Source organism: Ambystoma mexicanum, chromosome 3q (assembly GCF_040938575.1).
Source record: "Ambystoma mexicanum isolate Mex_15411 chromosome 3q, UKY_AmexF1_1, whole genome shotgun sequence".
NCBI classification, from domain to species: Eukaryota; Metazoa; Chordata; class Amphibia; order Caudata; family Ambystomatidae; genus Ambystoma; species Ambystoma mexicanum.
Genome location: NC_090926.1, coordinates 1,300,023,340 through 1,300,048,267, shown reverse-complemented (window position 1 = coordinate 1,300,048,267; position 24,928 = coordinate 1,300,023,340). Strand labels below are relative to the sequence as shown.

At 48.1% G+C, this 24,928-nt stretch overlaps 1 protein-coding gene across 1 annotated transcript in view; it reads left to right on the top strand.

The window, feature by feature from the left end:
- Positions 1–24,928, top strand: part of LOC138447908 (uncharacterized) — a 416,627-nt gene that overhangs the window by 259,763 nt on the left and 131,936 nt on the right. The window contains exon 7 of the mRNA XM_069604423.1: positions 18,651–19,503. Coding sequence (XP_069460524.1) covers positions 18,651–19,503 — 853 coding nt within the window. The remainder of the gene's footprint in view (positions 1–18,650; positions 19,504–24,928) is intronic.

Sequence of the window (24,928 nt, the reverse complement as noted above, 5' to 3'; positions counted from 1 at the left end):
CAGACTGCACTTGCCCTTCCGGCCCTCGCCCCCACACTAGCCTGACTGAGCCTGCACCCTCGTAGCCCTTCCAGCCCTTTAACTCACACTTAGCTCGTGGGCCCTCCTTCCCCCGCACTCTCTGCTTTTCCCCTGGCTCTGTCCACTGGGCCTCCCCTGGCACTAGCTTCTCACGGTCCATGCCACCCTGACCGGCACTTCCCCCCTGCCCTCTGCCCTGCACTTCTCTTACTGCACTTGCACGATCTGAATGTCACAAGGCCTTGTAAGATCATTTGTTTGGTTTTGTCCTCCCTTTTCCCCCACCCTTCTGTCTTGTTGCTCCTCGAAACACATTGTGTACTGGCACATTCTAAATACCCTATAATTAAATTAGTGTCAAAAGTGATGCTATGCCACTTAGCACAATGTCATTGAATATGCAGCAGAGTTGCTAGAAACAATTGGTGCATTGCCTGCTGAATCTAAGAGGTCTGCATCTCCTAGGAGAGCCATCATGGAACAGCAGGAAGACGTATGTGGGAAGTCTATTTTCCATGCCACCTGTCAGGTGATTTGTCCTGAATTACTGCAGCTGAAAAGGACTTGGGCGAAAAAGAAGGTTGAATGGCTACGACGCTGTGACTGGGGTATCTGAAGGAAACAGACCTGCGAATCGAGGGAGTGTCCACACTCTATGTAGGGTTGGCAGCAGGGCAGGATTGGCAAGTTTTAGTCTGGGGGCAAGTACAGTTTTCTGGGCCATGGTGCATTGGCCTAAGTCCACAATTCAATGCACTAGACTTCCAGAACTTCCCGACCCAATACCAACCTCTCCCCCACCCGCACATTCACTAGTTTATGTAGTCGGCATTATTGCATCACTTTCCTTTTATGCAATTTATCTTTTAGTTAAGTTTGTGGTTTCTTTGAAACCCGGGCCCCTGGGAATCTCCCTCAGATAGTAAACATAGTAAAATGGTTCCACCGGGATAATATAATTTGGTGAAATGGGAAAGGCGGAATTTAAGCTGAGGTTTCCTCACTTCCCAGTTTGCAATGTGACATCCGGCTACGTCTTCTATCTCATTCTATGGGCCTCATTCCCGGTTTGGAGCTAACCATGGAGTAATTAGCTCCATGGTTGCCTCCGAAACCGTCCCAAATCCGGCATGGTGAATGGAGTAATTACCGGTCCATTCAGGGTTGGAGGGACCGGTTATTCCCCATTCACCTTTTGCCCTTCCCCATTCCCATTTCTGCCGCATAGGGCTCAATGGGAATGGGGAAGGAGGTAATTACGGCACCATAAATTACGGTACCGTAATTACCTCTGAAGTACCTTTGCGGGTCCCGTACTTAACTCCTGCTAAAAGCAGGAGGTAAGGAAGGACCCGCAAAGGGACCTCGGAATACGGAGGTAAGGGATTACCGGCATCAGCACCCTTACCGGTGCCAGTAATACCTTACCTCCAACCTCGGAATGACCCCCTATATCCATAGTTTTTGACCAATGTAAAGAGGTGGCGTAGCTAGAGAGGTCATTGGTAGAGTTGAGTCAGGGGTCTGGCTTTGCTCCAACGCCAGGCAAACGTACGCTGGCACGTCAAAAGACACATAAACTCCAACTCTCACCCGCTACCTCCCACAGCTTTCTACTCATATACATACCTCCTGGCAACAACAAAAACTTTGCAGACTCTCTCAGCAATGCTCTGTCAACTACCTTCAACCTACATCCAGCGCTCACCATACTAGGAGATTTCAACGTCTGGTTTGACTCCTCCTCAAACCCCATGACCTGCTCTCTCACAGATAACCTAGAAACTCTCATATTGACACAATTCAGGCCACACCCTCGATGTGGTTTTCAGCGCCACAAACATCATATCCTCTCTGCCTCCATGCCCCCTAATCTGGACAGATCACACAGCAATATTCTTCTCCTTTCCAACTTCAACCTCGGCTTCCTCTCAGGGCCAGGTCTGGCCTCCACCAACCTCTGCCCCCCACACCCCACTTTGGAACAAAGTCATTATCACCCCAGAGCTAGCCAACTCCCTCCCCAACTCACTCCCAGTACTCTCTCTCCAGAAAGGCCCTGCCCCCATCAGACTCTTCGACCACTGGTTCTACAGCACCCTCACACCCTTCACTCCAACAAACAGGTATCTCAGAGATTAGGCCCCACCCCCAAATGGTACACCACCCACCAAAAATCTCTCAAAACTCTCAAGCAGCATCTGGAACAGACCTGGAGGACCAACCCGACCCCCTAAACAAAACCCCCTGACAAGACTAAGAAGGGCCTACAGGTCGTAAATCATAAAAGCCCAAAAAACATTATATGGGAACAGAATATTGAACTCTTGCAACCCAAGCACAGAATAATTTTTGAATTCAAGTCGCCAGGTTGCTCAACCCCTTCCGCACTTAACTCCGAATCCCATCGGTCCATTTTCATAACATCGCAATCGATAGACACAGTGACATCATCTCTAAAATAGCTAGGATACACCGCCCGCTCCCTGCCCACCTTCCATTGCCTGTTCCAACTCCCTCCCGATGCAAACCTTCTCATCGACGTCACTACAGGGGTTCCACTCGCTCCTAGGACAAAGCCGACCCATCAGGATCCCCGGAACACCCATGCCCACCCACAATCTTCAAGAACATCCAGACAACCGGCACGGGTGGTATTGCATGCTGTCATGCATGCTGGACGTGGTTCTACCTCTTACGCTCATAGAACAGCTAGACCGTTCTATTCCAAATGGCGGTTGTTCGATACATTGCCGGGAAAACGACATCTGCACATTTCACGTCGCTAAATTCACGTGTATTCTGCTTCGTCACGTGAACTACGGCATTACGTATATAAGTAGCGTGGAAACTTCACTCGCTGCTTCTGATCGTATCATTTGGCGTTGTGTAGCTGAACCTCCGATCTGCGTCCTTGCAGTTTTCCTCAGCTGCTTCTTGGGCCTTCTATAGCGTGTTTTCCGCCACACGCTGATTCCTGGAGCTGTTTGTTCGTGTGTAATTCCACACGCGCACGTTGTCTTCAAACGCGGCTGTCCTGGGCTGCGTGTATCCTGTTAGCGTGCAAATCCACAAGCGCACGTTGTCTTCAAGCGCGGTGGACCTGGGCTGCGTGAATCCTGTTCGCGTGTAATTCCACACGCACACGTTGTCTTCAAACGCTGCTGTCCTGGGCTGCGTGTATCCTGTTCGCGTGCAATTCCACAAGCGCACGCTGTCTTCAAGCGCGGCTGGCCTGGACTGCGTGAATCCTGTTCGCGTGTAATTCCACACGCACACGTTGTCTTCAAGCGCTGCTGGCCTGGGCTGCGTGAATCCTGTTCGCGTGCAAATCCACAAGCGCACGCTGTCTTCAAGCGCGGCTGGCCTGGACTGCGTGAATCCTGTTCGCGTGTAATTCCACACGCACACGTTGTCTTCAAGCGCTGCTGGCCTGGGCTGTGTGAATCCTGTTCGCGTGCAAATCCAAAAGCGCACGCTGTCTTCAAGCGTGGCTGGCCTGGACTGCGTGAATCCTGTTCGCGTGTAATTCCACACGCACACGTTGTCTTCAAGCGCTGCTGGCCTGGGCTGCGTGAATCCTGTTCGCGTGCAAATCCACAAGCGCAAGCTGTCTTCAAGCGCGGCTGGCCTGGACTGCGTGAATCCTGTTCGCGTGTAATTCCACACGCACACGTTGTCTTCAAGCGCTGCTGGCCTGGGCTGCGTGAATCCTGTTCGCGTGCAATTCCACAAGCTCACACTATTTTCTTCGCGGCTGTTCAGAACCGCGTGTACTTTGTTTATTCCACAAAAGGGTGCTATTTCCAACTCCTGCACCTGTGATATTAACAGGTGGATTTATTCATTTCTATACTTTTCTCTACGTGGGAAGGAAGCTTTTCAAGGACTATTGGAAGGTGATAGTGAACACTACTTTGGACGCTATCCTGTGGTGCATCAACCCGGTATCTAGCGTGAGCCTCGTTCCGTTCGGGATAAGTCTCCCTTACTAATCTTCCCTTCCTTGTCGTTTGTTCTACTTCTGGATTTTCCTCAAGAGACTTCTGCTGGATTCTTCTACCCTAGGCATAAGGTCAGTGTGTGAATTAATGCCAAATACTGTTCTATCATAGATAGTCAATTTGGGGCAGTTTCTTATGATACTTTATTTTGTTCTAGGCTGACTTCCTATACCTTACCCACGCCCTTTCCAGTGATCCATCTCTCTGCCTGTTTTATCAGTCAGAGAGTTGTATCATTTGGAAGATCTAAACTTGACTTCACAACTATCAAATCGTGTGAACAGGGATCCGGAAGACCCTACCATCTGTATCCTTTTGAGTACCGTATCCTTTTCAGTCAATACTTTGGTGCTTTATGACACATGCTCAATCCTTAACCAATCCCTCACATCAAAAATTTTCACGGAAGCCTTCAAAACCTCCTATATTAAACCCCTCATCAAAAACGAATGCTCGACCCTCTTATTCCCCAGAACTATTGGCCCATCTCCAACTCCCGTTCCAAGGGCAAACCCATGGACTGCACAGCATACAAGCAGCTCTGCCGCTTAACTAAAACCAGCAACCTTCTTGACCCTTCCCAAACCGGCTTCTGACCCCTCCGAGGAAATGAGTCCTCCCTGATGTCTGTTTGGGACGATCTAAAAAGAACAGCGGATGCTCATTCTCCTTGAACTCTCGACCGCCATCGATACTATTGCCCGCACCATATTCATAGACAGGCTACACTCCTTAGCAATCAAGGACACTCCTCTCACGTGGATCTCCTCCTTCATCTCTACTCGGTCCTCCTCCACCTTTTCATCTCCACATCTTGCCCAGTGCAGAAAGGGGTCCCACAGGGAGCATTCCTATCTCCTCTCCCCTTTAATATCTATCTCAGCCCACCCCCTGTACTCATACGCTCCCACAATCTCACCTGCTACAACTATGCAGATGATATCCAGATCATCCTCAAAATCCCAAAATCGCCAGGCACCACCCATGCCTCTCATATGATGACCACTGGATAACGACCAACCACCTCATCCTTAACTCTAGAAAAACAGAAATCGTATTTTGTGGTAAAACCACTCTCTTTCCCCAACCTATACCCTGGCCTCCCTCTTTAGGACCCCCTACCCCCTTCAACCTCCACTTCGGTGAAAAACCCTGGATGCGCACTGGACACAAATCTATCCCTCTCCCAACACGTCCACTCTGAATCCAGAACCCGCTTTTTCCTCCTACACACCCTCTGGTGAATCTTAACATACCTCGCCTACCCACACCGAATCTCTGCTAACCTCACCCTCATCTTCTCCCACTTACACTATGCAAACAGCATTCCAAGTTAGGAAACTCCAAAGGATCCAAAACGCTGCGTCCCACCTGCTCTTTGGCCTCCTACCTAGAGAGCACATCATCCCCGCAGTAAGAGTCCTACACTGGCTCCCTATTGGTTGACAGACTACCTTTAAAGCCATGTGCACTACTCACCGTGGCATTTACAACACCGGTCCCGAATTCCTCCAACATAAACTCACATGCTAATGACCCTCCGGGACCCAGGGATCCAGCTCAGCACTTCTCATAGTTATCTCCAAATATAACTGCACCCGACTGGCAGGTTCCTCCTTCTCCATCCAAGCTCCCAACATCTGGAACTCTCTCCCTCTCCACATCCGCCACATTCACAACCACCTCATGTTCAGAAAGGCCCTCAAAATCCCTGTTTTTTCCTTCCTCATCTTGAATCCCTCTTCCACCCTATCCTGTGATTGCTCCTCGATCACAAGTACTGCCACAGTTCCACCAAAACACCAACAATTTCACACCACAGCAGATGTGGGCAGCGTTCACAGCGGCACACTGTGATAAACTCACCCTTTCCATTCCCTCAGATGATCATGCTCCAGTCCTCCAACTCTCTAATTGGAGCACTCTAGTTGCCGAACAACACCTGAAAATCTGATTGTTCCTTAAACATTGGCACTAAAAAGACACTGGTCCGAATGCTCAATTAGACAAACCACTAAAGGTAGCAACTGTAGCGCGCTTAGTTTGAGTTGGGGACAGGCCATGTTTCCCCATCCACAGCTAATGTCGGAGGCGGCTGACTTGTGCAGTGTGGCTGGACGGCTGGGTGATCTTGTAAGGTTCCTTCCTCTAAGCAGGAAGAAGGTAGCTGGATTTCGGTGCTCAAGTGGCCACCAGCGTTTACTCGCACCCCTCTACTGCAAGACCCTTACTGTAATTAGAAGCGGATATTACCTGGATGTCGGGTGCTGCTTTATGCTCTCGATTCTCCATCCTTGAATTGAAGCTAATGGTGAGAAGGAATAGCTGCCCAGGACGTATTACCGGGTGCGGTGTGTCCTGGTGTGGCCAGCTGGCATACTCTAAGTCCCATGTCGGAAATGTGGACTGGGTGTGGGCTGGGACTGGGTATGGGCTGAGCTTAACTGCTTTTTACGTGCATTGAGTCTAGGTCACATTACTTATGCTGGTGCATTCTTTCTCTTTACCGTAGATTCACTGCGTGCTGAGGCTCTGCCCCCCGCGCCCCGGCATCCCAGAAACCCTACTTGTGTTCATGTGCACGCGCATTTGGCGCGCTTACAAGTGCCTGGGCTGTTGGGCTGTTAGGGTGTGGGGGTTGTGGGGTTGATATAAGTTATACTATAGGTTAGAAGATAAGGTGAGGAGGTTGACCAAGTGGGTGCTGTTAACCAACTCATAAAGTCCCCGCCTTAGTTGTATTTCTACGAAAACAGAGCACTGGCATAAAAGTTACCCAGTTTGGATAGGACATAGAGGCCAGGTGTTGGTGTCTCGACTATGTTTAGCGCTGTGCAGGGTCTTGTCTTTGCTGCCTACCTATGGTTTCATTGCCACAACACGGAGTCGGGAGGTAGGGCTCTGTAGTCCAGATACGGTCTAAAAAGCGGCATTGTGCCTGCCTTGCCTTGATTCACACTGTTGGGTGTGATCAAATATTGATCATGGCTGATGGATTAAGAAGTGATCGTAAACTCAGTAGGGACCAGGTTTCTGATAAGACAACAAGTATTATGAGTTCAAACGTGGGACCAGAGGACTCGGGGTTGCTTAACTTTTCAGCCTATGCAGCACTCCCTTAGAGCTGCCATTCTCTAATGGCCAGGGAAACATGCCACATACGCCACAAGCTAATGCTCCACCTGCAGGTGGGCCGCGCCCGAGTTCCTCATCAAGCCACATTTGCGCTACATGAGGTAAGCAATGTTGATCAGAAAGTTATAGAACATTTTAAAATTCTGGCCCTTTATTGAATAAGGAGACCGAGAGCATGATGGGGGTAGAATGTTTTAACAATCATATTGCTGACTGCTCAATGCTGGCGCCGGTGACCAAGGCGGAATTAGTCAAGCATATGAGGCTGCCGCTAGGTCCCTCTACGCCTGTGACCCAACGTAGCTCAGGAATAGAGAATGTTTTCCTCTTCAATCACTCACGCTTCAATCCTACTGTGTCCACGGAAGGGGCAAATGATCAAGCAACGCGAGTAGAGTCTTACAACACCTTCCCCATGGATCGTATACCCCCTGATGGCCCATCTATTCAAAGGGCCAGTCCGCCAGTATTAAGACTTATTGAATACTAAATCAATGAGCAAATCAGACTTATGGAACATGAAATTGATCTTCAATCACCCAAAATGTGAACAGGTGGTCTTGGATCAGAGGCTATGGCTGCTCCGCCGCTTCTTGAGGAATCCCTCAAGGGTACGAATTTCCCAGTAATGAAACGTATACTTAATCTACTCGATGAGGGCCAAGAGCAAACCCACTGAGAGATTCGTGTTATGAAGAATTCCTTGATGGAGATTATGGGAAAGTTAAGCAAAATTGAGGGACTCCTGTTCACATGTGGCACAATCTCGGCACTTGCCGTCAAACCAAGATATGAGGCCGGTGGTGTATCAAAAGCCTCACAAACTCTAGAAAGGGTTTGTTCCCCAGAGGCAGACTACAAATCGTATGCAGAGATTACAGCTCCCAAAAATATGAGGAAGACCTCACTGGGGCGAGAGCTGATGAGATATTATGTAAGACTGTTGCGAACAATACTGCACACATTAATAAACTTACAAAGGAAATAGATGATCTTAGAGTGGTCAAAAATCAACTATCTGATAATCAAACTGCAGAGGATGTGGTGGACAGTTTTGGATCTGCATCACTCAATAAGGGTCTCCATAGCCCATCTGCCCTTACAGGCCTCATTGCTCTTGCCGAGAATAAACAATTCCCACAGAAACAAATAGAGGAAGACTTGAATGAGACCTACATTGACAAACCCCAGGTTGTGCTGTTAACACGTAAACAAAAAAGATTGGCCATACAAGCACAAAAAAGAAATATTGTTAAAAAAAAGCTCAGGCATGTGCGGGAAAGAAACTGAAAAAATCAAACTATAAAAAAAATTGAGAATCACAATTCCCACATCAAAGATCTTTGTAATCTATCCAACAATGATGCCATTATCGATCTCCATCAACTAGATGAGGAGTCGAAAGCACTATTGAATATTGATAGTGATAAACAAAGATTGTGTCCAAAACAAAAGAAAGTTACCCTTGATAAAACTAAAATAGAAAATAACATCAACTCACCAGTTTGTATGAATGAGATTAGCCCCACTCCCAAAGCCTTAGTAAATGTAGAGCTTGAAGAGCTGCCATCTTCCCCTCTAATTAAACATAAACAATCTGATATATCTACATTTTTTCCTATAACTGTCACTAAGAGAACCAGAAATCTGATCCTAGGAACCAGGGGCCTAGTAAGATGGGAATACAAAAATCTGATTGTCTAAGAGGGGGTAGTAGACGGGATTTGAAGGCTTCTCCCACCACTCGGGCTTTAACTACATCAGCAACTGGGAAGGGGAATCCAATTCTGTCTAAAGATCCATTTCCAAGGGGGGCAAATGTGACTGATGAGACTCCAAGTAGTGACTTAGTTCCAGTCACTAATGCAGGGGATGATGAGAAAAGGACCTCTATGCCTCAAAAAGATTCCGACATTATGGGTGAAAATGATTTCATTGGGAGGAAAATTGTACCTCATTTACCCCTTACTACGTTGACGTATGATACACCAACCATAACGGGTTGGGACATAACACAGCATGTGATGGTAACATTCACCTAAATCGATCATATACGCTTAAAACATTTCAGAAAATACCCTCGCTCAGAACACTTAGATCAGATGATATAGATTGGATAAAGCTTAGTTCAAATAACCACAACTCTATGATATGTAACTTTTACTCCCATATTACTATGAAATTAATATGGGATTGTCATGACCATTGCCTCTGGCCCTGGCACTCGGGATCTCTGGGCCGCATCACAGAGTCCCTGCATGGCCCCAAGGGCCCAATCATGTCCCCCAAGACTCTCTTTGGCGCCAGGCTCATATGGCTGAAGGGGGAGCTGGAGCTCTCAATGGCAATGGCACAACATGGACGCCCCCACATGGTTCAGTTCCAGAACTGAACCATGCGGTCTAGCATTTAGGGTGTGGTCAAGCCTGAAGGCACTTGAGATACCTGCAGACTATATAAGCCACGCCTGAGCTGCAGAACACGCTCCGCGTTGCTCTGCACTCGCAGCGTGACGTTCACCGTGGTCTGTTTTCTCCATTCCAGGCCTGCACCTGCAAGAAGAAGAAGGAGAAGAACATCATTAGCCATCCTTGCCTGTTAGTTAATCCGGCTCCTGTCGATCGCTCCAGTGTCCCGAACATCCAGAATCTCGGCAGACGCTCATTCTCTCCTGGAAGCCACAACCTGGGGGAGGAAACAGAAAGACACCATTAGTAAGCTTTTGCATCTCAGATTCAAACATCATTCGGAAGCACGCCTACCTGAGTGGCACTCGCTGTTGGTTTATTCCCGTTCCGGCCTCTCATCAACCTGCAAGAGAAAGGCAAGGCTGGTTAACACTCATACTTACTTGATGGCGACTCGGACAACATCTACTCACCGCTTTTCATCCTCTCGGCAGCTTACCATCCGGAACATCACGGCGGCCTGCAAGAGAAGGATAGCACAGGTTAGCACACCGCAAAAGCGCACATAGTGCCGCGCTCTGCGCATTCACTTACCATCTCGAGCACATCCCCTCAGCCAGCTCGGCGTCTTCATCATTCCTTCCGCACCTAAGAGAGAAGGAAAGAAATTAACAAAGGCAATTACAAGTACGGAAAAATTATCAAAACAATAGACTTACCTGAAGAACTGAGTCGCAGCAGGTCTGGACTCACGGGCCCGCGCCAGTGAAGCAAACTCGGCTGCAAAGCGCCCCATCCACGACCACCGCTGCACAGAACTGCAGGACGGAGAGAGCATAATATCGAATCCAAGGTGAGGAAAGCTCTAAGAGGGTTGTTGGGTTCACAAGGGAGGTGGGCCCAGAGAGGAAGAGATTGTGGGCTAAATCAAAACTCCTGTATTCCATACTAGGTCCTCGGCAGAACGAGAACATCGGGTGGCTTCCCTGTGGATACAAGGTGAGCGTTACAGAACGTGAAGCCTCGCAACTATAATCCACCCGGGCGTCCAGCATGGAAACCTTGGAAACCAACCAGTTAGCTCAGGTGCTTGGGCAGTTACGCGCTGAGGTGCATTCAGCCAGACAGGAGACCAATGCCTTGCGGAGAGAACTAATAGTGGCCAAAGAACGCACTGATGATCTAAGTAGACAACTCCTTCAATCGCAGGCCAGATAAGCCACATTGCCTGGGACCATTGCATCGATGCCAGCACCACTGATTAATCCGGTGCAGATCACTCTTCCTGCAGCAGTTCCTTTAGCCCCACAGGAACGTTTCACGGGGGACCCTAGGAAATACGTAACCTTTATGAATCAGTGTCGCCTACATTTTCTTTGCAGACCGGGGGTGTTCCCTAATGATCAGTCACGAGTGGCCTTTGTGCTGTCTTATCCGAGTGGTAGTGCTGCAGATTGGTCTGTACCTTTTGTTAGCCGGGATGACCCATTGCTACGCGATTTTGGGGGCTTCCAGCAGGAGATGGAAAAGCTCTTTGCCCGTCGTTCTCATGGACAGGCTTTAGACAATGAACTCTTGTCCCTCCGTCAAGGAAACCAAGACCTATTGACATACATAGCGACCTTCAACAGGCTGGTGGTCGAAGCAGAGTGGCCGGAGGACAAAAGGACCACGCTATTCCACCTGGGCTTAAGGGGGGAGCTAAAGGATGTTCTTGCCCAAGTAGAAGATCCACCCAAAGACTGTGCCGAGTTTATCAACCTGGTGGTTCAACTTGATCATAGGTTGCAAGATCAAAGAACGGATCGAAGCAGACCAGACGCACGCCCCATGTTCGTGTGCTCCAAGGACCATGTTCAACGAGGGAAAGACAGTTCTGTGGAACCAATGCAGCTAGGAGGTGTAAGACCCCCTTTAACCAAGGCTGAAAGGGACAAGAGGAGGGCTAAACCAGAACTCCTGTATTCCAGACTAGATCCTCGGCAGAACGAGAACCCGGGGGAGGTGAATGCAGGTCGGAAGCAGTCCAACCAGATCGGGTAGCGTCCCTGTGGATACCAGGTGAGCATTACAGGGATCAACGTGATGACTTCACATATATAGGCCTAACTCCATATTTATTTAATTCATCTGAGGAGGCAACAATATTCGTAGAAACTCCCATGCCAAGTATAGAGTCAGTCGAGGGTGCCTCCACTAGTGGTGTTCCGGCTCTGCTTAATGAAGACCTGATTAGACAATTCACTGCCTTTGCATCCACCAGTCATATACGAACAAGCCTCTAGGTGTTGAAAATCTGCCCCTGGAACGGTAGCTATGAAACAATGGTATTTATCTCTTGGAATGTATGTGGGCTGGAAAACATTTTGCACTGGTTCAAAGACCTAGAAACGTATCAGGAACCAGCGATTATGTTATTGCAGGAGACAATGCACATGTCACTTGTATATGTTGAAGGTTATGTTTCCCATATACAATTGGCAAAAAAAGGCCTTACGGGGAGACTGTTTGGAGGTCTGGCTATATTAATTAACAATGCTTACAGTATGTCGTCCCGTGTAATATACAATGATGACGACATTCTTGCTGTCCAGCTCAGCATCTGTGGGGAACATACTGCCTACCTTTTAATTATATGTATTTACTGGAACAAAATGACAAAATTATTCGATTACATGGTAGTCCAACTTAATTCGATCTTTGAAGAAGCCCTTATCCAACACCCACAGGTTAGAATTGTGATAGGTGGCAATTTTAATTCATCTTGTGCTTCCTCCACTGCCTGTAATGGTAAAGATTGGGGTAATTATATGTCGGCCTCTCTTCTTAACGGGCAGAGATGGGTCAACTTTTTTCTAGAATGGGATCGTCAAATGATCCAGCACGATATTACAAAGTATAACTAATCTTGGGTGCGAGCAAACTATCGACCCCTTATCGATTACTTTTTTATATCTTCATCGTTATACGTATTAGCAGAGCAGCTTGTTATATCCAATCTGTCATGTGGAGACCACATGATAATGAAATTGGTGCTTCTGATACCCTGCATGCGATTTAAGACTGGAGTAGGGCTTACGCTATTAGAACGGGATCGACACAAGCTCTCTTTCAGATGGAACCCAAAAACCTGTAGGCTGCTGCTCAAGCAAATTCTATCTGATACAGCTATTAAGCTTAGTGTAACTGCAGAAGGTTGTCCTATTGGTGAGCTTGATGGGGTGAATTGGAAACAAATTCAATATCATGTGACTAGTGTCGCTTCTGAAACAGGTCACTATTTTCCGCCCGTTAAACATCAACACCAGTGTAATTCCACCATCGCCCAACTAAAAAATTGAAAGAACAAACATATAAGACAGTTATACAGATTGAATTACTCGCAGATCAGTCTTATGAAACATCTAAAGTTGATCCGACAGGTGTAGAAGAATAAAATCAAGAGTATAAAACATATGTAACTCATTGCGGACAATCAACAAATTATGTTTAATTTAATCAAGCATAAGCATGAAAGCAGGCAAATATGGGCAACATTGCGTACAATAAATACGGACCCCCTTAGCTATACTGAACCCTTGATATCTACTGAAACATGGACAGTGTATATTATTGAAATATATCACGTACTCGCTAGATTCCATCAAATTAAATGGGTAAATGATAAATCATTCTTATCGGGGTCTTCACCCTGGTCTCATGGGGACATTGATTATGTGATCAACAGGAGTAAGAGCTGCAAGGCTGCTGGTACTGAGGGGATATCCCATTGCTTGCTAAAATCTGACCCAGTGTTTTGGGCTAAAGTATTGAAGATTATATTTTATCATATTTACCAATCAGGCTTGCTATCGCCGACTTGGTGTTCAGCTAACATCATTCCGTTATAAGAAAGGCCCTGCTAGTGAGCCTGGACATTTTAGGCCCATTACATTGATGGATGCTTCATCAAAATATTTTCAATTCTCTTATTAGATGAGGTGCAATTCTATATTGGTCAAAATAATATCCTACCTCGATACTAGGTTGGATTTCGCAAATGTATGGGGTGTCCTCTCAATACAGCTATTGTCGTACACTTACAAGAGCAAACAAAACACTCAAAAACAGGGCCGGTGTATATGGCAGCCCGGGATTTGACTGCCGCATTTAATACAGTTGTAAGAGAACTACTTTGGGTAAAAAATGATCAAATTGCGTTTTCCTACTCCTCTGGTTACCCTGATTGCTTTATTACATTGAAATACAAATTACAGGATCAGACTTACCAGGGAAGGGCCCTCACAGATCCTATCCCGACGCACATCGGAGTCGAACAGGGCTGTAATTTGGCAGCGGCGCTTTTTTAATTTATATATATTTGATTTAGATGAATCATGGAAGGATTCCCCAATGTATCCGTTAAATTAGGTCAACTTACCTTGAATTGGACTGGCTGTGCGGATGATCTGCTGTTCTCTGATAGGATGCCGTTTGGGCTCCAAAATACATTAAATGTATTCTCATGCTTTGCCCGGAAGCCTAATATGCACGCAAACCCTTCCAACAGTCGCATCTTAACTTTTGCAGATGGGAAACGCAAAACTTCAAGATTTGCTTGGACCCTTGCGGAAATATCTATTGTATATACACCTACGATACTGTCACAAGTCTGGATGGCGAGCACAGGGCAGAGGCTATCTCTCACTGTGTGCAAGTAGATTAGGGGAGATTCCGGAGACAATGCTAGAATATAACAGATTAAAGGTACATACCAAGCTGTTAGTTGAAACAGGTATTCACAGAACTGCGGGAGCAGGCTGTAAACAAAGAGACAGAAAAGGCAAAGACAAGCGAGTACACTGGGCAATACGGATTGATCAGAAATAAGGGTGTACTGGAACATGATAAGGGGTCTCCAGGGATTAAGGAAAGCCCTTGGGATAGGTACCAGCAGATTACTCTTAACAACAGTCATACAGCAGCGTCATGACTTGGGCGTGCCGTGGAAACTGTTGTACTCAGTGCAAGGGTAAAACTGAAAGACCACATACTGAGGCAGGTACGACTTCAACGGACTAGGTGAAGGCAAGAGACGTCTTCCCTTCTGTGATCTGAACGCAGACCAACCCAGGGTCACACTGTAAAACGGATTCAAGTGGAGACACTACAGTGGACCAAGATGTATACAAGTAGAAAGCAGCGTTGAAAGAAATAACCAGGTACAGGACAAGATAGAATATCAGACACTAGGACTAAGGACTGAAGTCGGGACATATAGTAGGCGAGGAACAAACAGGAGAACTTCAACAAACTGAGTTTGAACAAGGAAGAGAGAAAAGCAAGACAGAAAGATATCAGAAGCTAGAACAGGCAGGTTGCAAGGCAAGGAGCCCAGAGGAAAAGGACAGAAGGCAGAGGAGTGCGGCAGAGCCGTCAGGCAGGAGGCCCAGAGGAGCAGGGCAGAAGGCAGCAGAGTGTGGCAGGACTGCCAGGCAGGAGGCCCAGAGGAGCAGGGCGGAAGGCAACGGAGTGAGGCAGTGCTGCAAGGCAGGGAGCAAAGAGGAGCAGGGCAGAAGGCAGTGGAGCGCAGCAGGACTGCCAGGCGGGAGGCCCAGAGGAGCAGGGCGGAAGGCTGAGGAGTGCTGCAGGGCCGTCAGGCAGAAGGCCCAGAGGAGCAGGGCAGAAGGCAGCAGAGTGTGGCAGGACTGCCAGGCAGGAGGCCCAGAGGAGCAGGGCGGAAGGCAAAGGAGTAAGGCAGTGCCGTCAGGCAGGAGGCCCAGAGGAGCAGGGCGGAAGGCAAAGGAGTAAGGCAGTGCTGTCAGGCGGGGAGCTCAGAGGAGCAGGGCGGAAGGCAAAGGAGTAAGGCAGTGCCGTCAGGCGGGGAGCTCAGAGGAGCAGGGCGGAAGGCAAAGGAGTGCGGCAGGACTGCCAGGCAGGGAAGCTCCGAGGACCCAGGCAGAAGGCAACGGAGTAAGGCAGTGCCATCAAGTGGAGAGCTCAGAGGAGCAAGTTGGCAGGTTGGGGTTAGGGGTGCCAAAGGCGCCACGGGGGCAGAGCCCACCTAGTGTCCTGCTAAGATATGGCAGTATCCCCACCTAAGAACATACTCCAGTTGGCTTTACCATTAAAAATGCCATGCCACAGTATGAACATATGTCCATACTGGCTTCATCAAAATGCCAGTCTAGTCACTTAATAACACTCATCAGCCTTCCGTTATCAAAGGTGCCCAATACAAAAAGTCAATCCACAGTAGGAACTGCAGCGGGTCCAATCCAGGCTAGTAATAGCTGCTGCTGCCCCGTCTTCTCTTCCCAGAGGGCCATGCGGCTTCTTTACGTGACTTGCGAACAAACAAATTCCATGGGCCTCATTACGACCCAGGCGGTAAGTTACCGCCTGGGCCGTGACTTTACCACCATGGCGTAAACTACGTTTACGCCATGGTGGTTGGCGGATTTACCGCCCCATTCCAACCTTGGCGGGGCGGTAAATCCCCATTTTCCCATTTTCCCTTCCCCATTCCCATTTTGCCCCATAGGGCATAATGGGAGTGGGGAAGGCGTTAATTACGCCACCGTAAATTACGGTGGCGTAATTAACATCAAGGTCCCTTAGCGCCATGGATTTTAACACCTGCTAAAAGCAGGTGTTAAAACCTCCATGGCGCTAAGGGACCTCGGAATCAGGCGGTAAGGGTCGGCGCTGTTTACGCCGCCGTAAAACCCTTACCGCCTGAGTCGTAATGAGGCCCCATCTGTTTTAGGTGACTAGCCCGCGCTCTGGACTTTATGCTTTATCTGGGAGTGGCGCTGCTTTCAGATGCCGCAGCCGTTATTCGCATAGCAATGCACGCTGGTCTTGCTTTCCCTTACCGGTGCGGTGATTGCTGCCTGGCTGCCTATTGATGCCTGCGAGGACTTGTACTGCTGGGTGGGGTCTGGCACTGGCATCGGCTCCGTTTCACAGCCTGGGACACACTGCAGAGCCCGGTTCTGGTACCCACGGGCTCAAGAAAGCGCCCAACATTTGCTAATGTGCCAACCTACGTTAGGGAACGGTTGGAATATGGACGCTGTATGGTAGGCTCACTCCAGCCCGGCAGCCGCTGTAGTATTTCCAGGGTAGCTTTATTCACATATCTACAGATACACAGTCCCAGCTACTTGTAGTGTTGTACAGCACACAGACCACGTACAGGGTCGGACTGGGACAAGAAATAGGGCTGAAACCCAAATAAAAGTGGCCCTCCCCTTGCCTCAAAAAAGAGACCCACCCCTCGCCTCACGACCCTTGACCTCTGATGACATCCCCGGAAGTGATATCATCTGACTACGAAAAATATGGTTACGCTCTCACTGTAAAGTGATATACATTTCATACAAGAATGGATCACCATATGTATCATTAATATCTGTGTCTATAGATCCATATTGCACGTTTCAGGTGTTTTTCTTTTCTTTTTTTCAAAAGAAAACATTTTTCCCCCAAATATTTTTCAAAACCGGCCCAGGAGTGGCCAGAAGCCGGCCCCCACTCCCCAGAGACGATTTCTGCCCGGCTACGGGCCGAGAGCAGGAGGGGCCAATCCGACCCTGACCTCGTAGTACACCTACCGGCCATCCTCACATCACCAGCTCATGCCCCCAAATGACACTTGTGGAACACTTACACACAACACTCACCCAACATTCTCCCGAGCTGTCTATCCTAACCGCCATCAACATTCTACCAGCATGCGTCCATGGGCAGCGGGACAGAACACGACTAGACCACATCACAAGAGTTACACCGATCATCAGGCACCTGTTAAGAAGACTTCCCAAGGGATTGTGACCTCAACAAACCCTCGGAGTGTCCTCCTTTTCAGTGGATGCACCTTCCCAACCAGGTCTGTCTTTAAAGGGAAAGGGCTGGCCCCAATCATTACCACCCTTCCTTCCCTTGTTCCCCCTTGCCTAGATCTTTTGCCATAGGAAGACCTGACTTCATCCTGTAAGGTGCCCAGGAAGTTGCTTTTAAATACGGGCGAGGTTTGGGCAGAAGGGGTTCTGGTGTCTTTATTTCCGTGCACCCCACTTGTATGTGTGTGCCCAGCCTGGTGCCCGAGAGCCTGGGGAGTCACTGGTCCTGGCAGCTGGCAATGCCAATGTTATGGAAGGGATGTGGATGGGAAGGGAGTTACAGTAAATACTCATGTAGCTTGGGAGGAAAGTAATGACCACAGAACACAATGTGAAAGAGAGATCTGCCAAGTTGAGTGCAGCTAAATCCCATATGGTAGTCACTAATAATAACAGCACCTGTGCTTCTAATTATTCTGTTCTAAATGTTTGCACTCATCCAAACCCTGAATCCTACCGGCAGCCAGTGGTGAAGAGCAGTTCGGCAGCATTTCCTAGACAAAGGCAGACCTGGGACTTCTTGGTGAAGGGCAGCTTGGCAGAATTCCCTAGGCAAAGGCAGACCTGGGACTTCTTGGTGAAGGGCGGCTCGGCAGAATTCCCTAGGCAAAGGCAGACCTGGGACTTCTTGGTGAAGGGCGGCTCGGCGCATTCCCTAGGCAAAGGCAGACCTGGGACTTCTTGGTGAAGGGCGGCTCGGCAGAATTCCCTAGGCAAAAGCAGACCTGGGACTTCTTGGTGAAGGGCGGCTCGGCAGAATTCCCTAGGCAAAGGCAGACCTGGGACTTCTTGGTGAAGGGCGGCTCGGCAGAATTCCCTAGGCAACGGCAGACCTGGGACTTCTTGGTTAAGCAGCTGCGGGAGAATCCAATTAGGAAGAGGAGGCAGGTACATTTTCAAAGGGTCCCTAGAAATGGACGTATGTGCTGGTTTGATAACAAATTAGCCGATTATCCCTTTGGGTTCCCATCTTCAAAGGAATGACAGCCACTGATGATAAATGCCTGATCAGCATTACTGCAGCGCCCATTGAAAGAGTTCCCAGAAAGCTCCCTCCCAATCCAGGAATAGGGTGCCATGGTGAGGCAGATTAGGGAAATCTTTAAAGTAAGATGTGCATATGCTACGCTGCTCTATACGCATCCATTGCAGATACCGTGCCCGTAACCTAATGCTTTCCCTATGTTGAATTTCAGGTGTGATTCTCTTCACTGTGGATCAGGAAGACACATGCAGGGCAAGCTGGCCCCCACTCAGCTCAACGGATGACTTTCACACAAGAGCCAAAGTAATTGGAACACTTGAGAACGTAAGCAAGATTGCCTTCAGTCCAGATCACCAGCTTTACGCCGTGCGTGGGAGTGAGCTGTATCGAGGGGCAATGCCAAGCTGTGAGGGGAAGAATTGGTTCCAAGCGGCTATGCGTGTCGCAAAATCGGGCTGGGATGAGTTTAGATTCATTCTCTTCCACCCTAATGGGACTCTCTATGCTGCTACCCATGACGGAGATTTCTTCAGTGGCCCACCGCCAACCAATGAGAATGAGACCTGGATGTTTGGCCTAGGAGAGAAAATTGGCAATGGTGCTTGGGACATGTTTCAGGCCCTCTTTTTTGATCCTGAGGGAGTGTTGTATGGTGCTACCGATTATACGTTTGTGAAAGACCTTCCTCCAGGCCACATAGGACACAATTGGATTGGTCATGCCAACGAAATTGGCTATGGAGGGAGATGGTCAGAATTGAGCCATTTTATGGGGTTTACTCCAGATGGAAATTTGTGGGTGGTGGATAAAGCGGATGGGGACGTCTTCACAGCACCACCACCTACGTACGGAGAGGATAGGTGGACCGATAGATCCAAAAAACTGGAGCTTAAATTCAACAGGTACAAACTCCTGTCCTTTGCTCAGGATACCACCATCGATATGATTTTGAGCCTTGAATTCTTGGTTAATCTTGGAAAAATCCATGACGAGCGAGCCGAGGTTGTGTCAGAGCGAGTCTATGACAACAAGAAGAAATCTACACCTTTGAACGGCATGTTTGTGTGAGTATACTGCCGAACCATTTGTGATTGATAATGGGACCTTTAAGGTCTGGTGTAGAGTTGTGCTGTTTGAGGCTACTAAGTTCATGTTGGAATATTTCAGTTTTTTTGTTTCATTTTTAACAGTAATGCTTGGAGTTTTGTCAATTTGGCCTTCCATTTGTAATGCTTCTGCTGCATGCTGAGTACGTGTGAGACGAGGCTCCTACTGCATGTGTGGGAAGGCGTGAGCCGAGGCTCCTGCTGCATGCTGGGTACGCGTGAGCCAAGGCTCCTGCTGCAAGCGTGGGAAGGCGTGAGCCAAGGCTCCTGCTGCATGCTGGGTACGTGTGAGCCGAGGCTCCTGCTGCATGCTGGGTATGCGTGAGCCAAGGCTCCTGTTGCTTGCTGGGTACGCGTGAGCCGAGGCTCCTGATGCATGCTGGGTATGCGTGAGCCAAGGCTCCTGATGCATTCTGGGTATGCGTGAGCCAAGGGTCCTGCTGCATGCGTGGGAAGGCGTGAGACGAGGCTCCTGCTGCATGCTGGGTATGCGTGAGCCAAGGCTCCTGCTGCATGCTGGGTACGTGTGAGCCGAGGCTCCTTCTGCATGCTGGGTACGCATGAGCCAAGGCTTCTGTTGCTTGTTGGGTACGCGTGAGCCGAGGCACCTGATGCATGCTGGGTACGCGTGAGCCGAGGCTCCTGATGCATGCTGGGTATGCGTGAGCCAAGGCTCCTGCTGCATGCGTGGGAAGGCGTGAGCCGAGGCTCCTGCTGCATGCTGGGTATGCGTGAGCCAAGGCTCCTGCTGCATGCTGGGTACGTGTGAGCCGAGGCTCCTGATGCATGCTGGGTACGCGTGAGCCGAGGCTTTCACATCATTGGTGCTGCCATGAGCAGCATTTGTAATGATCCTGCTGCATGCTGGTGTACTCCGAGACCCCGGCCTGGCCCGTAGAGCCGAGGTTTGCTCAGAAGTACTTTAAGACAAGATAGCTGCACCCTTGAGATGGATGGGGGTGTAGGTATTACTCCAACAGAAATCAATAAGGACAACTCAATGGTTTGGCAAAGGGAGTCCGTTTAATGACAAGTACAAAAAACAGGGAGGCATGGATATCAGCAGTGATGCGATCGTCCTTCTCGCTTCAACTCCAACGAACTTCATACAAGTTGTAACATTTATACTCAAAACTCATCATAATTGACGTGTAATACTCGAAAGTTAACATGCAATTCTATTGGTTAGGAAAAGGTAACTTTACTATAGGTACTATATCTGTATATGGTAAGGGTATGAGGGGATTGGGTAAACACTGTCAGGTGGGCGTCTAAGCCCTTCCTTCATAAATTACTACTGTAGACTTCACTAAAAGTACAACGTCTCATTGGTTCTACTAACTATAGGACCCTAGATTATTTGGTCCATTGTGATTGGGTTGGCACAAACTCCATGCACACTTTTCCACTTTGCTTAGCAGCACGCAGAATGGTCGGCCAGGTGCGGTGTTGCCCCTTAGTTACCCGTCCTTCCTCCGATTATAGTTACGATCAATCATCACTTTAGTAGCCATGTGTCAATTAGTTCACTGTGGTTGGCCTCGAAACTGCATCTTCTGTCTGGAAAAGTTCTGATATCTCTGCCTGGTCGGGTGCCAAGTGTAGGTGTGAACCCTTGCTTCTTTTAGCTCGGCTGGTCACTTACTTCCCACACCGTGAATTTGTCTCGTTTCTCTCAATTTGTGTATTTTATTTTCGTTTCACCCGCCACCTGCCTTCGCCTTCTTATCTCGATCCTTCAGAGGCAGGATATTCTGTTCTTAGTTTCAATTAAAAGTAGCTTCTGTTCATAGCTTCTATTGGTATAACCTTGGCTTCCCTGGGACGAGTTGCCTCTGCCGAGTTTTGATTCAGCCGTCTCTCCTCGTGTTGCTGGAATATGAATCTTCTCACGTTTGGCCTCTAGTAACCTGAGTTGGTTCTGCATTTTGTGCAAAGTAGAATTACACTTATAATACTGTGCTTCGTTTTGAGGGAGATTATGTATAATGGCACTTGCCGCACTACTTTACTACTAAGCATAGCAAGCCTGCACTGCTTCCTTAGCTTTCTTGCGGTTCCAAGCATATTTACAGGTGTAAACTGGTTGACTGTCTTCGTATTCTTAATGGATACCTTACTGTCCATGGCTTTCTTGGTATTGGTAAGTCAATAGGTGCTGCTCTTCTGATGGGCACTGGGCAGAGCCCCACTGCAGCTCTCTGCTGGTTTATTTGCTCATCATACGTCACATATTTTGGTGTGAACGTTCCTGGTACTTCAAAATGGGCGACTGGAGTGCAAGTTGTATTTGGGACCTCCTCTACAACAGGACCAAAACCATCCACTAAACTCTTGAGAAGTTGGGCAATATGGAATAATGGCCCTACCTCCCATCACAGGTACTAAGAAAAATAATCCTTAAGACATTTTCCTCCCCAACATCTGCTGACTGCCCTGAGACAAAGAGGATACATTGATAATTGATCAACTCACCTGTAGTAGCACCCTCTTCCAAAAGAGACACCGCTCATGTTATACGCAGAATGAAGAGCCACTCCTCTTAGGTCTTCGATGTTATGTTATGTTATGTTATGTTACTGCGATTCACATTGCTCTCCTAGCGCTCTGGTGGATCTGAACAAGAGTGGGGCGAGTGTCTCACTTCTGTAAATTTTATTTATTTGTATTTATAAAGCGCGCAGAACTGCCCTGAGGCATCGTGGCGCTGTTACAGTAGTCTTGACTTGAACATATCATAGGCAAAGGATAGGGTAAACCCAAGTAAAAACAAGTAATGCAGTGTGTATTAGTAATGCATTGCTATAGTTACAGTGCAGGCATAACTGAGCTTGAGAACATTAACAACTGACATTGGCCTTGTTATGAGCTTAAATGTTATGCTATGCTGAGGGTTGTAATGCAGGTGGGTAGACTTTAGCAGAATAGAAGGGTTTTTAAGTTTTTGCGGAAGGTGGGGTATGATTTTTCATTCCTTAGTGAGGTAGGTAAGGAGTTCCAATTTTGAGGTGCAAGGTGTTGGAAGCTGGATCCTCCAGCCCTGGTTCTTTGAAACGTGGGCACATGAATCATGTTGGTGAGGTGAGCCCTAATGGGTCTGTTGGATGCTTTGGGTGTGATTCTTTCTGCGAGATAAGGTGGGGCATCCCGTGAGAGGCATCTATGAGTGATGGCCATGGATTTAAAGAGTGTGTGTTCCTTTACCGGTAGCCAATGGGCATCTTTCCTTGCTTGCGAGATATGTTCCCTTTTTGGGATAGTGCGTTGTTTTGCGTCATTTGGAGTTTTTTTAGGTTTTGGGCGGAGGTGCCTAAGAAGAGGGCATTACAATAGTCCAGTTTGGTACCTATCGTGGCTCTGGCGATGGCCAGGCAGTTTGTAGTGGAGAGAAAAGGCTTGACAGCGTTTATCATTTTGGTGGTGATCGCAGAGGAAGAGGCTATGGCGTTGACCTGGCGGGACATGGATAGCGAGGCATCTAGGTGAACACCTAGGGTTTTTACAGTCTTGGAGACTGTGATGGTGGCGTTGTCGATGTTAAAGGATTTGTATTGAGAGGGGAGTTTGTTGAGGATTTCACTGGTCCCTACTATGAGGATTTCCGTTTTATCTCCATTTAAGCAGAGACCGTTTCCGGCCATCCATGTTTGGATGGCTGTGTAGATTTTGGTTAATGCTGCCGCATCTTCTTCGTAGGTCCCAGTTAGCGGGAGTAGTACCTGCGTATCGTCTGCGTAGTTGGTGTATGCTATGTTGCGACAGTCTAGGTCGTTGAAGAGAGGGAGGGTGAATATATTGTAGAGAGTGAGGACGGTGCAGGAGCCTTGGGGCACTCCGCAGTGGATGGTAGTAGGGGTTGCCGAGGCGGTGTCTGAGAAGACTTTCATGAGTCTGCCATTTAGGAATGAGGCCACCCATGCAATGGCTTCCGGAGAGAAGTGTGCTTCGTTTTTTAGGTGCATGCCTAGAATATCGTGGTTGACAAGGTCAAAGGCGGCAGATAGATCTAGAAGGAGAAGGAGAGCCGGTTCGCCTTTATCCAAGGTGTCAGCAAGCTGTATTTTTAAATCAAGTAGGGCTGATTCTGTCCCGTGACCAGGTCGGAAACCTGACTGTCTTTTACCTAGGATATGGTTGGTTTCAAGGTATTCCTGGATTTGTGTGTAGGCAACTTTATCAAGGATCTTAAGCAGGAAGGGCACGGTGGTGATGGGCCTATAGTTGGTCGCCACTTCAGGGTCTAAGGTAGGTTTTTTTAGAAGCGGGCGCAGCCAGGCTTCTTTTAGGCTGTCTGGAACCGTGTTGGCTTTGAAAGAGACATTGATGAAGGACTGAGGAAAGGGGCGAGTGTTTCGGTGCAATCTTTGATCAGGCTGGCAGGGCATGGATCTCCTTTGCAATTGGAGGGTTTGATCTTGTTCATTATCTCGATAATTTCATGTTCTGTAACTTCCCTGAATTTGAAGGGGGTTATGGGGGTTTTGGTAGAGGGGGGCAGGGAGCTGAAGGAGGGAGTGTGGCTTGTGGGGTTGGTCGATTTAAGGTGCTGTGATAGGTTTTTATGGTGCTCCTTGATTTTTGCTTGTAGGAGTTCGATTTTGTTTAACAAAGCGGATTGTATGGAGTTGCACCATGCTTGGTCTTTTACAATGTCTTGTGATTTCATAGCCGGGGTGGTGAGTTCTTTGGATTGGGAGCTAGCATTAGCAATTCTTTCACTGTAGGAGACTGACTTGGCTGCAGTTATAGCTTTCTTGTATATGGCGGTGATTTTTTTGTATGAGGATAAGGTGACTGTAGAGGGGGATTTCTGCCAGGATTTTAATGCTTTTCTTTTCTGTAGGCGAAGTTCTTTGAGTTCAGTGGAGAACCAGGTATTTGAGTGTTTGATTGTTTTGGCTTTTTTAGTTTGTAAGGGGGCAATGGCGTCAATAGCAGTGCTTAAGGTGCTTTTGTAAATGTCAGCTAGCTCAGACGGGTCAGAGGACTTGAGGTCTGTGGAGAGGATGTGAATGTGAGGTAAAATCTTGTCTTTAGTAAGATTTTTGGCGCATCTTGCCAGTGCTGGTGGGATGGGGTTGGGCTTATTAGTGTTAGATGCGGTGGGAATGAAGAAGTGAATGAGGTGGTGATCTGACCACGGAGTCGGGGTGATGGAGCTAATGTCGATGTGACAATTGTGGTCGGCTATCCAGTCCAGGATACGGCCTTTGTTGTGAGTAGGTGCGGTTATTTTTTGGTCGAAGCCTAGTTCTTTTAGGGCTACTGAGAGAGATTTAGCTGGTTTGTCCTTTTTGTCGTTGTATCCTAAGTTAATGTCACCTAGAAGGATGCTTTTGGAAGTGAGTTTTAGATTATCTGTTAGGCGATGTATAACGTTCTC